The 23,169-nt window shown below is 42.9% G+C and overlaps 1 protein-coding gene across 3 annotated transcripts in view; it reads right to left on the reverse strand.

Annotated features, from left to right (window-relative positions):
* Positions 1-23,169, reverse strand: part of INTS8 (integrator complex subunit 8) — a 75,717-nt gene that overhangs the window by 31,717 nt on the left and 20,831 nt on the right. For all 3 annotated transcript variants that reach the window (XM_048841250.2, XM_048841249.2, XM_048841253.2), the window contains exons 7-12: positions 23,031-23,138; positions 22,540-22,695; positions 19,926-20,026; positions 19,075-19,216; positions 13,268-13,338; positions 8,651-8,826 (exon numbers count right to left, since the gene is read on the reverse strand). In XM_048841250.2, coding sequence (XP_048697207.1) covers positions 8,651-8,826; positions 13,268-13,338; positions 19,075-19,216; positions 19,926-20,026; positions 22,540-22,695; positions 23,031-23,138 — 754 coding nt within the window. The remainder of the gene's footprint in view (positions 1-8,650; positions 8,827-13,267; positions 13,339-19,074; positions 19,217-19,925; positions 20,027-22,539; positions 22,696-23,030; positions 23,139-23,169) is intronic.

The following is a 23,169-nucleotide window of genomic DNA, read 5'->3' on the forward strand; positions in this document are numbered from 1 at the left end:
CGACCAGCTTGGCTTAATAGTGAAATCCTAGCGGATCTTAAACATAAAAAAGAAGCTTACAAGAAGTGTAAGGTTGGACATATGACCAGGGAAGAGTATAAAAATATTGCTCGGGCATGTAGGAATGAAATCAGGAGGGCCAAATCTCACCTGGAGCTGCAGCTAGAGAGAGATGTCAAGAGTAACAAGAAGAGTTTCTTCAGGTACGTTGGCAACAAGAAGAAAGCCAAGGAAAGTGTGGGCCCCTTACTGAATGAGGGAGGCAACCTAGTGACAGAGGATGTGGAAAAAGCTAATGTACTCAATGCTTTTTTTGCCTCTGTCTTCACTAACAAGGTCAGCTCCCAGACTGCTGCGCTGGGCATCACAAAATGGGGAAGAGATGGCCAGCCCTCTGTGGAGAAAGAGGTGGTTAGGGACTATTTAGAAAAGCTGGATGTGCACAAGTCCATGGGGCCAGACGAGTTGCATCCAAGAGTGCTGAAGGAATTGGCGGCTGTGATTGCAGAGCCATTGGCCATTATCTTTGAAAACTCGTGGTGAACCGGGGAAGTCCCAGATGACTGGAAAAAGGCTAATGTAGTGCCAATCTTTAAAAAAGGGAAGAAGGAGGATCCTGGGAACTACAGGCCAGTCAGCCTCACCTCAGTCCCTGGAAAAATCATGGAGCAGGTCCTCAAAGAATCAATCCTGAAGCACTTGCATGAGAGGAAGGTGATCAGGAACAGCCAGCATGGATTCACCAAGGGAAGGTCATGCCTGACTAATCTAATCGCCTTTTATGATGAGACTACTGGTTCTGTGGATGAAGGGAAAGCAGTGGATGTATTGTTTCTTGACTTTAGCAAAGCTTTTGACACGGTCTCCCACAGTATTCTTGTCAGCAAGTTAAGGAAGTACGGGCTGGATGAATGCACTATAAGGTGGGTAGAAAGCTGGCTAGATTGTCGGGCTCAACGGGTAGTGATCAATGGCTCCGTGTCTAGTTGGCAGCCGGTATCAAGTGGAGTGCCCCAAGGGTCGGTCCTGGGGCCGGTTTTGTTCAATATCTTCATAAATGATCTGGAGGATGGTGTGGATTGCACTCTCAGCAAATTTGCGGACGATACTAAACTGGGAGGAGTGGTAGATACGCTGGAGGGGAGGGATAGGATACAGAAGGACCTAGACAAATTGGAGGATTGGGCCAAAAGAAATCTGATGAGGTTCAATAAGGATAAGTGCAGGGTCCTGCACTTAGGACGGAAGAACCCAATGCACCGCTACAGACTAGGGACGAATGGCTCGGCAGCAGTTCTGCGGAAAAGGACCTAGGGGTGACAGTGGACGAGAAGCTGGATATGAGTCAGCAGTGTGCCCTTGTTGCCAAGAAGGCCAATGGCATTTTGGGATGTGTAAGTAGGGGCATAGTGAGCAGATCGAGGGACGTGATCGTTCCCCTCTATTCGACATTGGTGAGGCCTCATCTGGAGTACTGTGTCCAGTTTTGGGCCCCACACTACAAGAAGGATGTGGATAAATTGGAGAGAGTCCAGCGAAGGGCAACAAAAATGATTAGGGGTCTGAAACACTTGACTTATGAGGAGAGGCTGAGGGAACTGGGATTGTTTAGTCTGCAGAAGAGAAGAATGAGGGGGGATTTGATAGCTGCTTTCAACTACCTGAAAGGGGGTTCCAAAGAGGATGGCTCTAGACTGTTCTCAATGGTAGCAGATGACAGAACGAGGAGTAATGGTCTCAAGTTGCAGTGGGGGAGGTTTAGATTGGATATTAGGAAAAACTTTTTCACTAAGAGGGTGGTGAAACACTGGAATGCGTTACCTAGGGAGGTGGTAGAATCTCCTTCCTTAGAGGTTTTTAAGGTCAGGCTTGACAAAGCCCTGGCTGGGATGATTTAACTGGGAATTGGTCCTGCTTCGAGCAGGGGGTTGGACTAGATGACCTTCAGGGGTCCCTTCCAACCCTGAGATTCTATGATTCTATGACTAAGAAATACCATCAAGTTGAGTGCAAGACCTTGCTTTGCTCAGCCAAAAATCCACTGACCAATGGCAACATAATTCAGGTCGACTGAACTAACTATAAGTAAGGCTCCGATTTTGTCATAGAGGTCATGGAATCCACAACTTCCAAAGACCTCAGTGACTTCAGCACGCAGCTTGGAGCTGCATTGTCTCGCTGCCTCCCGGGGGAGCCAGGAGCTGCGGGGTACTTGTGGTGGGAGGATGCCTACAGACTCCAGCTGCTGCGGTCGTCAGGGGACCCCGCCGTTACTGGCTGGGCCCCCTGCAGCTCTCGGTCGCTGCGGTTGGCAGGGGATCCTGCAGCTCAGAGCTGCAGGTAGAGGGGGACACCAGAGCTCCCAGCCGGCCCCATACTGCCCAGCGACTTCCCATTTTGTCATGGATATTTTTAGCAATAAAGTCAGGGACAGGTCATGGTTGATAAAGTGGAAGCCCATGACCTGTCCCTGACTTTTTACTAGAAATATCCATGGCAAAAATCTTAGCCTTAAATATAAGCATACCCTTTAAAAATAACTAACTGTGAAGTAAAGTAACCTCTGCTGCAGAAAAAGGAACTAGTTCAGCAAGTAAGTTCCATATACAGAAGTCAGATTCAGCTCAAAACAGTTTTCACAAACCTGTGGTCCTCCTGGGCTCTGAACTCTACAATTAACAATTCTAGAGCAGAATGTTGGGAATCATTAAGAAAGGGATAGATAATAAGCCAGGAAATATCATATTGCCTCTATATAAATCCATGGTACGCTCACGTCTTGAATACTGCATGGAGATGTGGTCAGCGCATCTCAAAAAATATATTAGAATTGGAAAAGTTTCAGAAAAGGGCAACAAAAATGATTAGGTGTACGGAACATCTGATATATGAGAAGAGATTAATAAGACTGGACTTTTCATTTTGGAAAAGAGATGACTAAGGGCGGATATGATTGAGGTCTATAAAATCATGACTGGTGTGGAGAAAGTAAATAAGGAAGTGTTATTTACTCCTCATCACACAAGAACTAGGGATCACCAAATGAAATTATTAGGCAGTTTAAAACAAACAAAAGGAAGTACTTTTCCACACAATACACAGTTAACCGGTGGAACTCCTTGCCAGAGGATGTTGTGAAAGTCAAGACTATAACAGAATTCAAAAAAGAACTAGATAAGTTCATGGAGGATAGGTCCATCAATGGCTATTAGCCAGGACAGATACTGATGGCATCCGTAGCCTGTTTGCCAGAAGCTGGGAATGGGTGACAGGGGATAGATCACTTGATCATTTACCTTTTCTGTTGATTCCCTCTGTAGCACCTGGAATTGGCCCCTGTCGGAAGACAGGATACTGGGCTAGATGGACCCTGGTCTGACCCAGTAAGGTCGTTCTTATGTCAGAGAAGAAATTGCCTGCACAGTTACTGTGTAGTACTTCATTGGACATTTGCATTGTTAATCTGTTTTCAGGAGAAGAGTGACTACAGCAATCTTGACTGCCATATATAAAAAAGTGACACCGAAAAGGTTAACTTTACAGACTGATGTGCAGTTGGAAGGGGTTGTGCTCTTTCTTGGCTTATAGCTGAGGTCAGCCAAAGAAGAACAAAGCAAGGACCAAACTAGATAATGCAGCTATCTGGGAGAAGATAACCTACTTCCACCTCACTGGAGGAATTCGCCCATGGCAGTTCTCCAGTTTCCCAGCAGTGGCCATACAAAGCAATCACTCCAGCGTAAAAACTGGATCAACTCCCTTTTCATAGCAGTAGGTGGAAGGGTTTGAAGAATTAATTGCAAAGATCTTACCTCCTAGTCTGCTCTACAACTCTAGTTCCACACCCCCTCTTTTGTGTATGCATGAGGGGGAGCGGGGAAAAGAGAGGAAACGCAAGAGAGGCTTCCACAGCATGGCAAGTTTCTGCTATATAGGTAAACTCGGAAGGATTTGATTTTTATTGGTAAATATCGATTTCACCACATACACAAACTGACAAAAATATTTATATCGATAATAGAAATGTACAGGTACACAAAGAAAAATGCTGCTTGAGAATTTATCTGTTTAAGTACATTTACTTTGTATATCGACATGTGATGTTGACAACTTGCATTTTAATGGTTAAGCTTTAATTTTCTGAATATCAATGTCTACTGTCATTAAATATTGTCTGCCCCCCCACTACAATTTTCTGTTGCAGAAAATTGAGATAGATAACTGAAAAAAAAATACTTAAAAAACAAACACTGCTCTCTGTCAAAATTACAAAAAAAATCTAAATCTAAATCTGAAAAGTCTATAAATAAGTCAACCTGTCACCGTGCCAAAGCGAGGACAAGGAAGAGAAAGATGGGGGATATGCGACAGGGGGCCTGGACCTGTCTGAGACTCCACCACAGTCCAGTCACTCTTAGCAGTCAAGCATGGGTGAGCCGTATGCAGGGGAAGGAATCCCAGGTAAGTATGTGATTGTTTTTTCCCACTACAATGATGTACTGATGGTGCCCCAACTTAACATGATACAGCTATTGACTTTTCATTAATTTACTCATATTAGAAGAGGCAGCAGTACAACAGAGAGACAGAGCTGTCATTTGCTTTTCATTCCCCTGTAGAGTTAGGCAAGGGGGGGGACGGGCACATCTGGAGCAGTTTATGTACACAAGGATGTTCCTTGAATCCTTCTGAGAGTTCTCAAATGAAACTTTCATGGAGGTACTCTGCAACCCTCTCCCAAAGGATTGTAGGTATGACAGCCTTACTTCTTCTCTCTGTCAGTCAACAACAACTTCAGCAGGCACCACTGTAGTACACAGGCTAGCAGTATACAGGCCTCGGCAGCTTCGGGGTGCCAGCAGAAGCTGTGCTTTCTGTGCCTGTGTTACCCTCAGGAGTGAGATATTAGCTACAATCACCACAGTCTGTGGAAAATGGCCTGAGCATGCAGTGCAACTGCCCTATACTCAGTTTCATGCAATGAAGCAATTCCCTCAGCCCCTGGGAGACCATATTCACCATGAATGGTGCTGTACAGAAGCACTCCGAAGCAGAAATGTCAATAAGCATGTCTTGTTTAAAACTTCAGAGGAGTAAGGGAAGGGACTGCTCAGTTTTCACTTTCACTTTTCATTGTGACTATATTGACAATGGCACCTCTGTGTTTTATCTGCAGCTGCTGCTATTGCAGCTTTGAGGGGTTCCTACTCCACACCCATAGAATGCTTGAGAGAGATAAGGCTGAGAAAGAAAAGTACTCGGAATGACAGGTTCAATGATATCCTGCAAGCCAGTGCTGCATCAGATTGTGAGCAAGGGGCCTGGAGGGTGAACACTGCAGATAACCTGGAGAAGGAAAGAGTAGACACGAGAAAGGCCCAGGAGTCCCAGAAGGAAAAGGAGAGTCAGATACATCAGGACATAACAGGGCTTCTCCGACAGCAAACAGACGCTGCAGACTCTTGTGGACCTACAGGTTCAGCAATCATGGGCTCATCTCTGGACCTACAGGTTCAACCATCACAGGCTCACCTCCTTTTGCAGTGCATGGAGAACTCCATTACAGTACCTCCTGACACCCCCCTTCATCATGGTATCAGGGGCCACATCTCTAACCCTACCACTTGACCCTGAGCACCATTAAGGACAATCACAACTTCACATACACTGACCTGTGGAACTCCTTGTCTGAGGAGGCTGGGACTATAACAGGGTTTAAAAGAGAACGGGATAAATTCATGGAGGTTAAGCCCATTAATGGCTATTAGCCAGGATGGGTAAGGAATGGTGTTCCTAGCCTCTGTTTGTCAGAGGGTGGAGATGAATGGCAGGAGAGAGATCACTTGATCATTACCTGTTAGGTTCACTTCCTCTGGGGCACCTGGCATTGGCCACTGCCGGTAGACAGAATACTGGGCTGGATGGACCTTTGGTCTGACCCAGTATGGCCATTCTTATGTTCTTATGACCTGTGAAAGCCATGATTGAGGTCTTGAGTGTTCTTTCCCTTTGTTAATTTCTGCTCCATTAATTTAAGTTTTTAATGTATTTGCTTTTAAATTGCACAGATTTCTTCTTGGACTGGTTTTATTAGTGAATAAAACTCTAGGATTTGGAAAATAATTCATATTTATTAGTTCACAACATACGCTGCAGAGTACCTAAAAGTTCTGAAAGCATCTACTTGTTACTGTATAGTGTGACACAACTCAGTGTCCATGACAAACAGTGTAATCATCATAAATGTAAAATAAGCACAGCAAAATTAATAAGTGCATCGACAGTGTTATATTCACAGATGTACACCATGCATCACACAACTCCTAACAGGCACCAAAATAGCAGGACCAGGTAAAACAAAGTCCACCATAATGCATTACTGTGGCTCACTGTTAGAGTAGTCTTTCAAGGCCTCTCTTAGCCATATAGCTTTGCAATAAACTCTTCCAATAGCCTTTGTCTCTGGCTGCTCAAACTCAGCAAACAGCTACTCCACCCCCACTGTCCAACGCAGTGGAAAATTCTCCCCTTTTGCTTCACAAATATTACACAGGACACAACAGGCAGCTATAACCATTTGGATCAGAATTGAAAAAAAATCCCATCTTGTGATTAAACCATGCCAGCATCCCTTCAATCTATCAAAAGTGCATTACACTGTTATTCTGCACCTGCGGGGCTGGTAGTTGAATCTTTTCTTGCTGCTTCTGAGGTGACTGATATAAGGCTTCATGAGCAAGAGGAGCAAAGGATAGGTTGGATTCCCCAGGATCACTACTGGCATTTACCACTGGTGATATTTAATGGCTGGTCAGGAAAGAAAGTGCTTGCTTTCAACTTTCTGAACATTCCTATGTTCTTAAAGTTAAAAGAGACATGCACCTTCCCTGACCAGCCAACACTGGTGTCGGTGAAGCATCCCCAGTGATCCACCAATGCTTGCATAACCTCAGAAAAATAGCTGTTTCTGTTGAGTTAATCTGCTGTAAGGTGGTCTGGTGCCAAAATAGGGATACGCATATTGTCTATTGTTCCAATACAGTTTGGGAACCCTACTGCTGCAAATCCATCCACTATACCCTTCAAGTTGCCGAGAGTCACAGTTCTGCATAGCAGGAGACGATTAAATGGCCTTGCACACTTGCATGATGATAGCGCCTGCAGAGGATTTTCCAGCTCCCATATGATTTCCCACTGACCACTAGCAATCCAGCAATGGAAGTTTCCACAGTGCAATTGCCACTCACTTCTCCACTGTCACTGCACCTCTCATTTTAGTGGCCCTGCGTTGGAGGGCTGGGGCAAGCTTGGCACACATATACAGAAATGTGGCCTTGCAAACCTGAAAGTTCTGCAGCCACTGCTTGTCATCCCAAATCTGCATTACAATGAGATCCAACCAGTCACGCTCATTTCTCAAGCCCAGAGCTGCTCTATAAACGTCACCAACAACCTTGCATTTGTTCTCATTATGTCCCACAGCAGTAGCTCTGCAAATACCGAGGATTGTGCATCCTGTGCTTGCAACACTTAGGACAATAGAGCAGAGCTGTGCAGGCTCCATGCTTCTACCAGAGATGGCAGACAGTGAGGATGCCTGTAAGGATTTGTAAAAAAAGATGTGAAAGTTATGGGATACAGGTGACATTATGGGATGGAGAGAGTTGCATGCTGGGAATTTGATCCCTTGCTCACAGTCACCCGTGTGACTCATTTCTGCCCTAATATGCATTGCCAAAACTTTCCAAAAGATAGCACCATTGGATGATGGTGGGTTTCACACTGGGACACTTATTCATAGTGTACTGCACTATGCATTAACACAAGCACTGCTGGTAAGTGCAGTAGCACTTACGCAAAAAGCCAAATATGCACATACACAAAATGATATATTAACTGTGGTGGCTTTATGCTGACATAACTTGCATTGACCAAAGTTTGTAGCATAGACATGGACACAGACTCATCTTCCCTTGGTAGTTAAGAAGGGCCAAACCCAATAACTAAATATAGAACAGAATGCTGCAAAAACTGAAATAATCTTGTATTTGAATCTGAGACTTAATTAGGCAAAAATGAGATTAAACTGATATATTAAGAGAAAGCTCTCCAAGTATCTAGCTACTCATCTTTAAAGTTACTTAAATATTATGTAAAAACAAGCACTAATTTAAAATTTACCTTAGTTTTTCAGTCAAGGATGATGAGAAGGTCTAAAACAAAATCTAAAAGTTTAAGTTACATAGGCTTTGTCTGCACCAGAATGAGTTTGCTGGTATAGCTATACCAGTAAACCCTCTTAACCCAGATGTAGCTTATATTGACAAAAGAGTGCTTTTGCCAGTATACCTTATACCAATTCCCCAAGTGAAATAAGCTATACCGGCAAAAGGAATTCTTTGCTGGTGCAATTGCATCTACAGTAGGGCTTTGCAGGAATAGGGTGTGAAAACAAAAACAAAAACAAAAAACACACCCTTAACTGACATAGCTATCCCAGTAAAAGTGTAGACCCAAACAGTCATTGACTAAAGATAGGAATAATAGTGTCTGAAGTTTTTCTTTTTAAACATGCATCAGAATATTACTATCACTTTGGCCATAAAAAGAAATACTTTAAAGCATTTTGAAAACTTGCTGGGAAACAGACCTGGAATATCATAAAACGAAGTCACAGGTTTAGTGCACAGATTGATTCGAGGTGATCTTTTCCTCATTTGATCAATAAGCAGCTTCCGTTCATCATCTTTCAGTAAGGTTATGAACAGCTCATGAGAGGAAATCATGAAGACAAGCTGAAGATCTTCCAAACTCAAACACATATTCCTGAGTAAGTTAAAAGTTAGTCATTAGCTGGAAGATTACTTTGAAGTAAAATAAAAGTTTTTATTGCTTACATGTGACATTTCAAATAACTTTCTGTGCTTAATAATAATGCTATTATTTCCATCTACAGATAAAAGATTTCATTCATTCCCTTTTGTGATTCATTTGTTTATTTAAAGGCTTTTTTTGGTCAGAGCAATATCCAGCCATAGCACAAATGTTAATAAACCTATTTCCACAATGTCCTGTAAGGAAGGTATTTTACTGATGGGGAACTGAGACACAAAGTAACAGACTGTCCAAGGTCACAAAGCTTGTGGCCATGATGAATTACAAGAAAAATAACTGGAGGTTTTCACTTATTTAAATTATAAGTTTCATTTTTAAAAATAAACTTGTTTAAAATGAAATCTGAATTTAATACAAAATATGCTAAGGCCTAAACTTATTGACCTCTTAAAACATCTAAATAAAAAATAACTATGCTTTTGGTGGAATTATGATAATCAATGGGACATCATAATAGCAGGGTACAAAATACATAAGAACGACAGTAGGGTTGTGCTGGTGGGGGAGTGGAACTATACGTGAAAGAAAACAGTCAAATATTGTAAAAATCTTGAATGAATCAAACGGTAACACAGAATCTCTATGGATAGAAATTCCATGCTTGAATAATAAGAGTACAGCAGTAGGAATATATTACTGACCTCCTGCCCAGGATGGTGGTGAGGATTATGAAATCCTCAGGGAGATCGGGACTATAGAAATAGAAAAAAAATATAGGGGCATTTCAACTATCCCCATATGGACTGGGTACTTGCCACCACAGGATGCAGAGATAATTTCTAGACACCATTAATGACTACTTCTTGGAGCAGCAAGTCCTAAAACCCACAAGGGGAAAGGCAATTTTTTATTTAGTCCTAAGTGGCTTATAGGATGTGGTCCAAGAGGTGACTATAGCAACCATAATGTAATTAAATTTAACATCCTTCTGGGAGCCAGGAGGGGGAATACCAAATAAGCCCACCACAATAACATTTAACTTCAAAAAGGGGAACACCACAAAAATGAGGAAGCTAGTTAAAAGAGTAGTTAAAAGGAACAGTCACAAGAGCGAAATGCCTGCAAGCGGCATGGAAGCTTTTTAAAAACACCGTAACAGAGGCTCAAGTTAAATGTACACTCCACACAAAAACAACCCTCTCCCCCCACCAAAAAACGGTAAGAGAAAACAAAAAATGCCACCATAGCTGAACACCACAGTAAAACAATAAATGAGGAAGTTAGAGGCAAAAAGGCATCTTTTAAAAACTGGAAATCAAATCCCATATTTCAAATGTTTGCTCCTGTGGTAACACCCACAAGGTATTTAGCCTGCACATCTTAAAGGGACTATTCAAGTTAAATGGCTCATCGAGGAACACAACTCACAATGGACCATGGGAGACGTTTATCTACACTTAATGGACTTCCCTGTGATGGCCTCCGCTTTGACAAAGCAAAATCATGCATGGACAAGTGACTTGCCCATGCGACTCCAAATATCATCTTGTTACCTGTAATTTTCCACAGTGAGATCAATCGGCTTCCCTTCACTTAGCAGAAACTATAAAAAGCCCTGAGAACATCTCCATTTTGCCTCTTTCCTGCTCAAACCTCTGGACTATGAACTTACACTAATGGGAGCATTCTAACCAAGCGACTGAGGACCTTCCAATGATTTAGAAGAAACCAGAGACTTAATCCAGCAGTTTATTCCATCACTGCTACAAGCCTGATCCAAGAACTTTGCAATTACTGCATATATTTGATTCCTTTAACCAATTTTAACTCTCACCTTTCTTTCTTTTTATAAATAAACATTTAGATATTAGATACTAAAGGATTGGCAACAGTGTGATTATTGGGTAAGATCTGAGTTATATATTGACCTGGATATGTAGCTTGTCCTTTGGGATCACAAGAACCCTTTTGTTTGATGAAATTCGTTTTGAATAACCACTCATCACTAAGTCTAGTGTCTGGGTGTTGAATCTAGGAATGGAATACCTAAGGAGTCTGAATTTCTGACTTCTTGTTAGCTGGCGTGGTGAGACAGAAATTTACTTTTGTTGCTGGTTTGGTACATCTCATGAAGGATAACCACCAGTTTTGGGATGTGTCAGCCCTTTTTCCCTAGCAGTTTGTCCTGAATTTGGTATTCTCAGTTGGGAGGCACAGTGACACAGGGGTCACCCAGTGAACTTAATAGGCTGTAGGTTTAAAACACACAAAAGGAAGTACTTCTTCATACAACACAGGCAACCTGTGGAGGACAAAAGTATAACTGGGTTAAAAAAAGAATTAGATGAGGTCATGGAGAATAGGTCCATCAAAGGCTATTAGCCAAGATGATCAGGGATGCAACCCCATGTTGTGTGTGTCCCTAAGCCTCTGACTGCAAGATTATGGGACTGGACGACAAGCTATGGATTACTTGAAAATTGCCCTATTCTGTACACTGGCCCTGAAGCATCTGGCATTGGCCACTGTCAGAAGACAGGATGCTGGGCTAGATGGACCATTGGTCTGACCCAGTATGCTTATTCTTTTGTTCTCATTAAAGAGCCTCTATCAAAAACCTAAAGGCTGCTTTTTTATAAAAAAAAAGCCGAACACCTAACTTTGGAGGTCGAGCTCTATAAATATGGCACAGCAGGTCATGTACTCTATTACGGGATTGTTTTGCTTAATAAAAATAAATTTTATATGCTGTTTACTTAAATTCTAGTTACCATCCTAATGTGGCTTGACACAAATCGTGAGCAAAGAGTTAATTAGTAAATAAGCAATAAATCAGTCACCATTTTCTTACACAGTAAATATGTATAATTCATATTAATAATCTGAAAATATTAAGCTACGTATTTGCTTCAATAAATGTACAGAGTTACAGCGTACCCTCCTAGGTAGCAAACCAAATCCAGTGTAAAGGCGGTTTAGTTTTAAATCAACGTGTTTTAATGGTTATATCAACCAATGAGAATGCAGCTTTCCTTAGAAGATTACTGCAGTACTACTGGAAAAGTTGATTCAAATCAGTTATTTAAATTGAGGCTTTCTACTTGGTGATTCAGGTCATAATTTCAATTTCTGATTTAAATTACTTTGGTTTAAATCAATCCACCCTTCTTGTGGGAGAACCAGGAATGGAATCCAGAATTCCTAATCAGGTGCATTTTTTGTAAGGCCTTGCCTATATTACAAATGCTTTGCCAGTATAGCTATGCTGGTAGCGTCCCCAAGGAACGTCTACGCGGGGATTAAAAAACACACCCTGTGGCCAGCCCGGGTCAGCTGACACTAGCTCAAAGGGCTTGAGCTCCAGAGTTGAAAAATTGCTCTGTAGATGTTTGGGCTTGGACTGGAGCCTGAACGTCTACACAGCAATTTTTAGCTCCGCAGCCCAAGCCCTGTGAGTCTGAGTCAGCTGACCCTGGGCCAGCCGTGGTCATGCCACAGGTCTTTGATCCCCGTGTAGACATACCCTTAATGTAGATTCAGCTTATGTGATGAAAGGAGTTTTTCCTGTCAGGTTAATAACGCCACTAATGTTGACAGAAGCACTCTTATATTGGTGTAGCTGCATCTACACTGTGCTTTTTTGCCAGCATAGCTATGTTGGCAAGAGGCTTATTTTTTCCACAAAAATTTAAATGCAACACATTTGTGTGCGAAGAGTTCAATCTCCTTTCTGAGCTAAGTGAAGGCCAAGATTATAAGAGGGTTCAAAAAAGAACTAGATAAATTCATGGAGGATAGGTCCATCAATGGCTATTAGCCAGGATGGGCAGGGATTGTGTCCCTAGCCTCTTTGCCAGAAGCTGGGAATGGGTGACGGGATGAATCACTTGATGATTACCTGTTCTGTTCATTCCCTCTGAAGCATCTGGCATTGGCCACTGTTGGAAAATAATATACTGGGCTAGATGAACCTTTGGTCTGACCCAATATGGTTGTTCTTATGTAAGAATTGATTGTGATGTATGGAGTGTTGCATGAGTATTTCTGATTAATTATAAACAGGATTTTGAAAATGTAACCCTTGGGGTGAGGCAGCAGTTGAGCACTTTCACAATGATCCAAGAGATAGTTCCTACTCTAGCAATGGAACAAGGGTGTGCTGTGGATGGCATCACGCTCAGGCCCAGGGGAGGTGGCATCATGCATTTCTCTAAAGTGACCAACCCCTATGCCTTATTCAAAAACAATCATCCATGAGTTCTAGATGAACCCACATCCAAGTATCCTTCACCAGAAAGCATGGGACACAGGGCAAAAAGAAAAATGTTGCCCTCTTTGTCTAATTTTTTACCTGCAAGTTCATGTAACATTAACATACCAAGATAGTATCTATGCATTGCACAGTGCAAGCAGTCTCACATCAGGTACTTACTTGAGAAAAGCTGCCATTTTTCTTTTCAAAGATTCTGAAGCATGTTCTAAGTTTATTGACCTTGAACAAACCTAGAAAATTTAAGAGTTAAATCATTAAGCATCACTAGGAATTCTGAATTTTCATTGGTTATATACAGTGTTAAGAGTTATTTCCACAATTTTCTGTTCATTCTCTGGTAGCAATGAACATCATGTAAATTTTCTCTCCCTGTGGAGGGAGGCAAGCCATCTAATATAGCCCATCCTCCAAATACTGTTGCTGTTACAGTCGGATCAGAAAGCCAATCATTAACCCTGTATATAAAAGAGGTTAACTTGGGAGCATGTAATGAATCACATGGCGATCTCTAATACCCAATTCCCTTCCTGAAGCTGGTGTCTGTAAGAACCAAATATGAAAATTACATCATCTATGCTGCTAAAATCACCGCAAAAGCAACAATCTAGCAAACTACAAAAGCAACCGCTATGTAACAATCAAGTCCACTTAACTGAATTAATGATAAAAGTGAAATATTTAGGTGAGTCAGTTCTATAGGTACAAAACCCCTGTGTACCTACCAATATTAACAGAAACTTAAGTAACTTTTCATGCTTAATTTAATTATCAGCAATTTAATCATTTTATTATATCAGTTTGAAAAAGATAAAGCTTATTTGTCAAAAATGGATTAATTTCCATTGTCAACTGGAAATAGAGACTGCTGCTGGATCAATGGGGGCTGGTGCACAGTGCACTTTTATCTGGTTTTTGCTATAGGTCTGAGATAAGTAGTTACTACTCATTGCACAGGAAGTGGCTTACATTAGCAGACAAATAGAGACCTGGGAATCAGCAGCAGAGTGATAAAGAGAAACGAAAGAGCATGAATTCAACTCAGGCACAGCTCACTACCTTCCAAAGGCTGCAATAGGTGTCATCCACAATTAAAGGCCACATTTGCAATAGCTCAGGGAAGCTTCATTGGAAGAGTTGACTAATCTCTGTGAGGAACTCTTGAGAGGAGAGAGATTTTAAACGCTTTTGTTCAGCAGATCCGTTTTTCTAAACTTTATGCTGCTCTTACACACAGTCCAAAATTTTTAAAGAAAATGATCAGAGCAACTGAAGTGAGTGGTTTCAGAGTGGTAGCCGTGTTAGTCTGTATCAGCAGAAAGAACGAGGACGACTAACAAATTTATTTGAGCATAAACTTTTGTGAGCTAAAGCCCACTTCATCAGATGCATGCAATGGAAAAATACAGTAAGAAGACATACATACATACATGCATACACACAGACCCTCCCCCACCATGAAAAAATGGGGGTTGCCATACCAACTCTTAACAGACCAAACGATTAAGGTGGGCTATTAGCAGGAGAAAAAAAACGTTTGTAGTGATAATCAGGATGGCCCATTTCAAACAGTTGACAAGAAGGTGTGAGTAACGGTAGGGGGGAAATTAGCATGGGGAAAATAGTTTTTAGTTAGTGTAATGACTCATCCACTTCCAGTCTTCATTCAAGTCTAATTTAATGGTGTCCAGTTTGCAGATTAATTCCAGTTCTGCCGTTTCTCGTTGGAGTCTGTTTTTGAAGTTTTTTTTGTTGAATAATTGCGACTTTTAGGTCTGTAATTGAGTGTCCAGGGCGGCTGACGTGTTCTCCAACTGGTTTTTGAAGGTTATAATTCTTGACGTCTGATTTGTGTCCATTTATTCTTTTGCATAGAGATTGTCCGGTTTGGCCAATGTACATGTCAGAGGGGCATTGCTGGCACATGATGGCATCTATCACATTGGTAGATGTGCAGGTGAACGAGCCTCTGATAGTGTGGCTGATGTGATTAGGCCTTATGATGGTGCCCCTTGAATAGATATGTGGACAGTTAGCAACAGGTTTTGTTGCAAGGATAGGTTCCTGGGTTAGTGGTTCTGTTGTTTGGTTGCTGGTAAGTATTTGCTTCAGGTTGGGGGGCTGTCTGTAAGCAAGGACTGGCCTGTCTCCAAAGATCTGAGAGATTGAGGGATTGTTCTTCAGGATAGGTTGTAGATCCTTGATGATGCACTGGAGAGGTTTTTAGTTGGGGGCTGAAGGTGATGGCTAGTGGCATTCTGTTAATTTCTTTGTTGGGCCTGTCCTGTAGTAGGTAACTTCTGGGTACTCTTCTGGCTCTGTCAATCTGTTTCTTCACTTCAGCAGGTGGGTACTGTAGTTGTAAGAATGCTTGATAGAGATCTTGTAGGTGTTTGTCTTTGTCTCAGGGGTTGGAGCAAATGCGGTTGTATCTTAAAGCTTGGCTTTAGACAATGGATCGTGTGGTGTGGTCTGGATGAAAGCTGGAGGCACGAAGGTAAATATAGCAGTCAGTAGGTTTCTGGTATAGGGTGGTGTTTATGTGACCGTCACTTATTAGCACCGTAGTGTCCAGGAAGTGGATCTCTTGTGTGGACTGGTCCAGGCTGAGGTTGATGGTGGGATGGAAATTGTTGAAATCATGGTGGAATTCCTCAAGGGCTTCTTTTCCATGGGTCCAATGTCACCAATGTAGTGCAAGTAGAGTAGGGGTGTTAGGGGACAAGAGCTGAGGAAGCGTTGTTCTAAGTCAGCCATAAAAATGTTGGCATACTGTGGGGCCATGCAGGTACTCATAGCAGAGCCGCTGACTTGAAGGTATACATTGTCCTCACCCATAACTATTTCACATTTGGGGACAAAGTCAAAGTTCAGCCACCAGGTTTGCCGTGACATTATCGGGGATACTGTCCTGACAGTTTGTAGTCCATCTTTGTGTGGAATGTTGGTGTAGAGGGCTTCTACATCCATGGTGGCCAGGATGGTGCTTTCAGAAAGATCACCGATGGATTGTAGTTTCCTCAGGAAGTCAGTGGTGTCTCAAAGATAGCTAGGAGCGCTGGTAGCATAGGGCCTGAGGAGAGTCTACATAGCCAGACAATCCTGCTGTCACGGTCCAATGCCTGAGATGATGGGACGTCCAGGATTTCCAGGTTTATGGATCTTGGGTAGCAGAGGGAATACCCCATGTCAGAGTTCTAGGGGGTGTGTCTGTGTAGATTTGTTCTTGTGCTTTTTCAGGGAGTTTCTTGAGCAGATGATGTAGTTTCTTTTGGTAACCCTCAGTGGGATCAGATGGTAATGGCCTGTAGAATGTGGTGTTAGAGAGCTGCCTAGCATTTGGTATGGCAACCCCCATTTTTTCACGTTATCTGTATATCTATCTATCTTCCTACTGTATTTTCCACTGCATGCATCTGATGAAGTGGTCTTTAGCCCACAAAAGCTTATGCTTAAATAAATTGGTTAGTCTCTAAGGTGCCACAAGTCCTCCTTGTTCTTTCTGCTGAAGTGAGTGGCTATCACATGTGAGATTTCCATATGTGTTTTCAAATATGAGTGCTCCTTACAGGACTGTCAAATTAAAGTAAGCTGGAAATCCATCATTTATACAGTTTTTCTTTAAAGGGCACTTTTCTTTTATGTTCTTGCATTTTATTACACTGCCAGTATTGCTTATGATGTTATTGACTGTTGCCCAGGAAACCTAGAACCACCTCAAAAAGCAGTTTTGCGAGTTTCATATGTTTTGTTTGTAAAACGCTACGCTATTACTGATTTGGGAGCATGAGCAGTTTTAATTTTAGCTTAACCCAAAATATCATCTTAAAAAGTTAAACTGTAAAGTTTTAACTACCTGTAAAAAATACAGGGTTATACCCTGAATATCCCAAGTGTAAAGGTAGGAGGGGCATTTAATGTAAGTGATTATAACAAAACCCTTCAAAATTTGTGGGCTGCCAACTCATTCTCCATGAAATACTCCAGCATGCATTATACTGGACATAGCACAAAGTACCACGTGTCAAAACCAACAGGAAGGAAACCAACAAAACCACTAGAAGAAAGTAGATATGGGGCTGAGGTAAGTGAGTTTTAAAAAATGGTTTTAGGGTAAACAACAACAAGCCTAAAGCTACTTAACAAGGGAATGAAAACCCATTTCCTTAACTCGCTTCAAATATAATTAAACTCCGTCCTTCAGAAGGATTCCATGCTGGCTGTGCAACCACTGGCATAGTTTTTGCTGAGACAGCAAACAGAGTGAGAGACAGTTGGCTGCCACTTCAACAGTCCTTAAAAATAGCTAAGCTTTTGTATTGAAATTGGAGGTCTTCCTTTTCAATCGGCACATAACAAACAATCAGTACCTGTACTGATAGGAACTTGCAAGTCACCTCTGTAAGATGTTCTGTGGCATCCAATTCTTGATTCCCCCAGAAATCATGTTCCCACTTTAAGCAGACTCTGGCTTCCAGAAAGGGTATGGTGGAATGAAGATCCCTCCCTTGACCCTACCCAGCTCATTGGAGGGAAGAGTCTCAACCTTCCCTTTTTCCCTCCAGTAACCCACGATGTTGTATAGCGGAAGGGCTGCTCTTCAATATTTCTCCTCTACATTATGAAGGGGTCTCCAGCTTCTGTTCTTCCAACTGTTTCTACTAGGCCATGTTGGGAAGTTCAGAGGACTCCCCCTTCCCCGCAGTCGCATTATTCTTTCCAACCTGTAGAGAAGACCTGGAGTGAAGCCTCTAATTCTTGTTGCTGGGTGTGTCCTAGGGACACACTCCGTGGTTCGCTGCAAAGGTCTGAGGAACGAGAGACTTCCTACTAGATCAGGGGTGGGCAACTTTTTCACTCAAGGGCCACATCTGGGTATGGAAACTGCATGGCGGGCCATGAATGCTCACAAAATTTGGGGTTGGGGCATGGAAGGGTGCTCCCGGCTGGGACTGAGGGGTTTAGATGGTGGGAGAGGAAACAGGGCTGGGGCATGGGAGGGGACAAGGGTGCAGGCTCCGGGTGATGCTTAACTCAAGCAGCTTCCAGAAGCAGCAGCACGTCCCTCCTCTGGCTCTTACGCGGAGGCATGGCCATGAGGCTCTGACGCTGCCCTGTCTGCAAGCATTACCCCTGCAACTCCTATTGGCTGCAGTTCCCAGCGAATGGGAGCTGTGGGGGCAGCACTTGGGGCGGGGGAGAACTGCAGAGCCCCCAGGCTGCCCCTGTGCGTGGGAGCTGGAGGGGGGACATGACGTTGCTTCCGGAAGCCATGTAGAGTGGGGCAAGTCCCTGACCCCGCTCCCCGACAGGAGCTTGAGGGCCAGATTAAAACGTCTGGAGGGCCAGATGCAGCCCCCGGGCTGTAGTTTGCCCATGTCTGTCCTAGATGCTCCCCTCTCTGGCTCCTGGAGTGGCACTAGGGGATCGGGAAGAAACCTTTTAAACCTTCTTGATCACTTCTCTGCTTCCCACTTTAGCTCCACTGAAGGACTGTGAGGAGAAAAAACAAAAACACTTCCCTGTCTTCTCCTTCCCTCCCCAGCTCAGTGAAGGAGTCTTGGAGGACATCAAATTCCTTCCCCTGAATGCTCTTCTACTCCCCTCTCTGGCTCCTCTCGGATCTATACATTTTCCAGGACAATTCTTCATAATTTAGAAATTAAGATAAATATTTTTTGTTTAAGGATAAACAGGGCAATGTCTAATTAAACTTGGAAACTTTGGCAGCTTCACTGACACAGAGTTTGGAGAAATGGGTACCTCTGTTCCTGAATCAAAGAAGTGAGTCAACTATCAACACAGAAGTGGGACTGTCTATTACTGAACCATCTGAAATGTACAAAGTAAGCTCAAAATTAGAGAAAAACATTTTCACCTCTAATCTTTCAGTTTTAGAAATTTTACGGTGTTAGAAATTAGATTTTTCAGTTAACAGTGTCCTTTCAGTCTCAAGACTCACATCTTACCTCAAGAAGAAAGTCTATTTTCTCTTTGTTCGGTTTAAGAAATAGTTGGTTAAACTGAATACCAATTGCTCGACCCTGCATTACATCACATACAGTGTTGCATGTACAGATTCTGAAACAGATTTCATCTAGAGCATCATTCCTGCATGAATACAAAAAACGCAGTAAGATTACAGACCTTGACAGCCACGCAAAGGGTATCTAGACAGAATAACAGATAACCACCAGCATTTTAAGCACCGTGCTGTCTAACATTGCTCTGAGCATGTCCATAAGATAGTGTTTAAAAATGATTATCTGTATTACAGCAGTGCCTCGGGGTCTCAGTCCTGGATCAGGGCCCCTCCCAGCATTCTTAAGAATGCTCATGTCTGCTTCAGAGCCATGGGCTTCAAATGGTTTGCCTGAACAGCTATGACTAGAGTAGCAGGTTTTGGGAAAGCTCTTAAAGGGCATTAAAGCTTACAGTTAAGTGAAAAAGATTTCATAGACATTTTCGTATCCATGTTACCCTTCTTTATAAGAAGTTCTGTCATTGCGCGACACTAGTGAAATACATGCCTGAGGAATTGTATCTATGCAGAATGTTCAGTTTCTCTCATCACAAGACTGACCTTCCTCCAATTAACTACTTGTGTCTGAATTCTTCAGACAGTTTCTGTGGAAAGCATTAACAATAGAAAATTGTTTTTTTAGTTTCAAAGATTCATCATTCAAGTTGACAGCAAGATCTCTGGGTGGAAAGAATGACTTTTTGTTCTGTGTTTGTACACCTAGCACAGTGAGGTCCTGGTTCATGACTGGTGCTCCTAGGCACTACTGTTATACAGCTGCTAATGCTAACTACTCACCCCTGCTGCGCTTTCTGGAATAGTTCTCTCAGCACAGACTGTCTGAACTGAACAGGTAAACTGAGAGTTCGATTATCTTCAAGAAAAATCTTCACTAACTCCTAGAACATAAACAGATAAATATTGTATCAATTTCAAATGGTATTTCTCTAACTACACATTAATAGACAAGGCTATCAAATGTAACTGATCAAACTAAGTTGTCCCCACCACCCAACCTGCAACTAAATGAGACCTTGAAAACCCTTTACAAACTGTTCATTAAACCTTCCACCTCCTTTATGAGGTAGGTTTTATACCCTTTTTACAGATCAGGAAACCAAAGCAGAGATTAAATTACTTCCCTAAAGTCACTCAGTGAGTCACTAGAAAAGTTGCAAAGAGAAACAAGTTTTGACTGCAACATCCTTCTAATTCAGTGGTAGGCAACCTGCTGCCCGTCAGAGCAAGCCACTGGAAGGCCACCAGACCATTTGTTTACATTTGCACGGCCGCCCACAGCTCCCAGTGGCCAGGAATGGTGAACCTCAGCTACTGGGAGCTGCAGGTGGCTGTGCAAATGTAAACAAACAGTTTGGTGACCTTGCCCTGATGGGCCGCAGGTTGCCCACCACTGCTTTAATTCCTAGGTAACAATGCCTCCATGGCATACTATAGTCACCCTGAGAAGAGGAAGTTACTCACCTTGTGCAGCAACAATGGTTCTTCAAGATGTGCCCCCCTGTGGGTGCTCCACAGTAGGTGTGCTTGCATCCCTGAGCTGCTGATCTGAGAACTTTGGAGTAGTGTCTGTTAGGTCTGCACATGCACTCTCTAGCCTCATGCCCCGTCATGAGGCTAGTCAGCGCACAGTAACCCCCTCAGTTCCTTCTCTACCGCAGTCATTGACAAGAACTCTGAAGTAGAGGGGAGGAGGGCTGTCTTTGCTACTAACTAGCCCTCCTGAATAATGGCCTTTAATTGGTCATGATGTGACGCTGGCAGCTGTTCAATAAAATCAATCATTCAGTTTTCAATAATTTATATAATCATATTTCACCATGAGGGCTTGGCAGTTGGCAATACAGAACTGAAGCGTGGTTGAGGCGTACACCTTTCTTTTGAAAAAGGTCCAGGCGTGTGCAGTCCCTATCACAGGGAGTGGACCCCAGCTGGTGTTGATGGTCGTGGGAGGTCACGATACCCACTACGATAGAGTTGGGTAGAGGGTGGGAGAAGAAGTCAGATTCCTTAGCTGGGACATAGCATTTTTGTCCTCCACTTGCAGACAGGCACTACTGATACTGGAGTTTGCCAGATGGTTCTTGCCGGGTACAAGATGGCCTTGTTAATAGGAAGGGCTATATTTGAGGAAGAGGATGAATGGAGAATGTCAAGCAGATGATGAGTGTCCTTGACTTCCTCTAGAGGTATTTGGAGAGAGTGTCTGCAACTCTTTGCCAAATCCTGGAAGAGACGAAAGTGGGGAAAGCATGACAGCTTTCCCTGGGGAGGAGGAGAATATGGTCCTCGGGGTTCCTCCATAATGTCTTCTGGAGGCACCGAAGCTCTGGATGCTGAGGCCAAGGGGGTGTGCCTCAAGGGTTCACGGGTGAGGCTCGAAGCTCAAGAGGCATGCTGGCAATATGGCACCCAAGGTCCCAATGTGGCCACTAAGGTGGTGGTGACAGAGCCCAGCAGTGGTGCCCATGGGCGACTGTACCAGGATGATGATGGTGGGGTGATCTGAGGGTATACTGAGTACCATATGGAGCCTGGGAGGAATACTGACACACCACCTCCTTTGATCACTGTTTGAACTCTTGCTCTCATGGCAGCAGGGATGATTCCTGTGCTAGGTAGAGGTTAGGTGTGGAGATTCCAGTATTGAGAAGCAGGGACCCCGGTATGTCTGATACACAGAGGTACCTATCTTGGGGCTCACTATGGGTGCTTCCCACTCTCTTCTTTGATGACTTGTGAGAAGGGTCAGCAATTTGCTTCTTCGACTCAAGAGCCTTTAGACAGAGGAATTTGGGGATGACTCATGTCTGCCAAGTGACTTGTGGCGTGGATATTGAGAGGGTCTCAGAGTCACCTGCATGAAGATAATCTTGTCAGAGCTCTCGACCCTTATGTGACTGTGGCCCAAGTTGCTGGTAGAAACCACAGGCAGCAAACGCACTGGGAGTGCTTGTCTGCAACCAGGATTGTTTCCTTGCATGTGAGGCACTTCTTGAAGTCCGGCGAACCGGGAATACCTCATTGGGGGAAGGGTCCCCAAAGAGGAAGAAAAAAGCAGGGGGGAAATAAATCAAATTGGAGGGGAAAAAAAAAAGTGTAAAGAAAAACCAAAACTATACTAACTAACTACAGACATGCAAATAGAAAGTAACAATCTAGCCAGGGCAGTTGCGAAGGAACTGAGGTGGGTTAGCCTGCGTGCGTGGCAGGGCATGGGGAGAGACAGCACATGGGTGATCCTAATGGACACTGCTACCAAAGTTCTCTGATCAGCAGCACAGGGACGCAAGCACACCTACAGATGAACACTGTGGATACTACTTGAAGAAGAAATCTTAGATATGAACTCACTCAAGTCAAAAGACTCCAAATTGTTTTTTCAGTACTTTACCTGATAGTTGCCACATCTCATACAGCAATGGATTTGACTATAAGGAGTTGACTGTTGTGATGTACTATTGGAAGATGATGTAAGAACTCCACAAGCTTGACAGTACCCAGCTAACCTCTTCTCATCTATGGTGCAATGAAGTGATGATGAACCAATCTGTAAAATAAGAACACATCAAATTTTAGCTACCTAGATTCTATGAATAATTATGGGCTTAATTCTGATCAATGTTGAGCATTCACAACTTCTATTTTAAGGAATTATCAATATTAAATAAAAGCAAAAAATTTAAAAAAAAATCAGTTAATTTTTTTTTCTATTCACATGTGCTCTTTCCATTTGATTTTTCACTGACTAAGTAGACAGAAATGCCACTTTCATTATGATTTCATATTTGGATTCACAGTGAGGCAGGAAAATGTATGCTGGCTTTCAAGGAGATTCGGTTTCTAGACCTCTAATGTTTGAACATAATGTATGATCAAGCTTACCTTTGAAATCAATTCCTTTGTTCTAAAAAACTTCTCCTTGGCATTTTCATAAACAGATGCATTTGTGGAGCCCTGCTGGAAGTAGACTGCACCCAAATCATAACAGACCTGCAACAATCATTATTTAATATCAAACAGT

The sequence above is a fragment of the Caretta caretta genome, chromosome 2 (genome assembly GCF_965140235.1).
Source record: "Caretta caretta isolate rCarCar2 chromosome 2, rCarCar1.hap1, whole genome shotgun sequence".
NCBI lineage: Eukaryota > Metazoa > Chordata > Testudines > Cheloniidae > Caretta > Caretta caretta.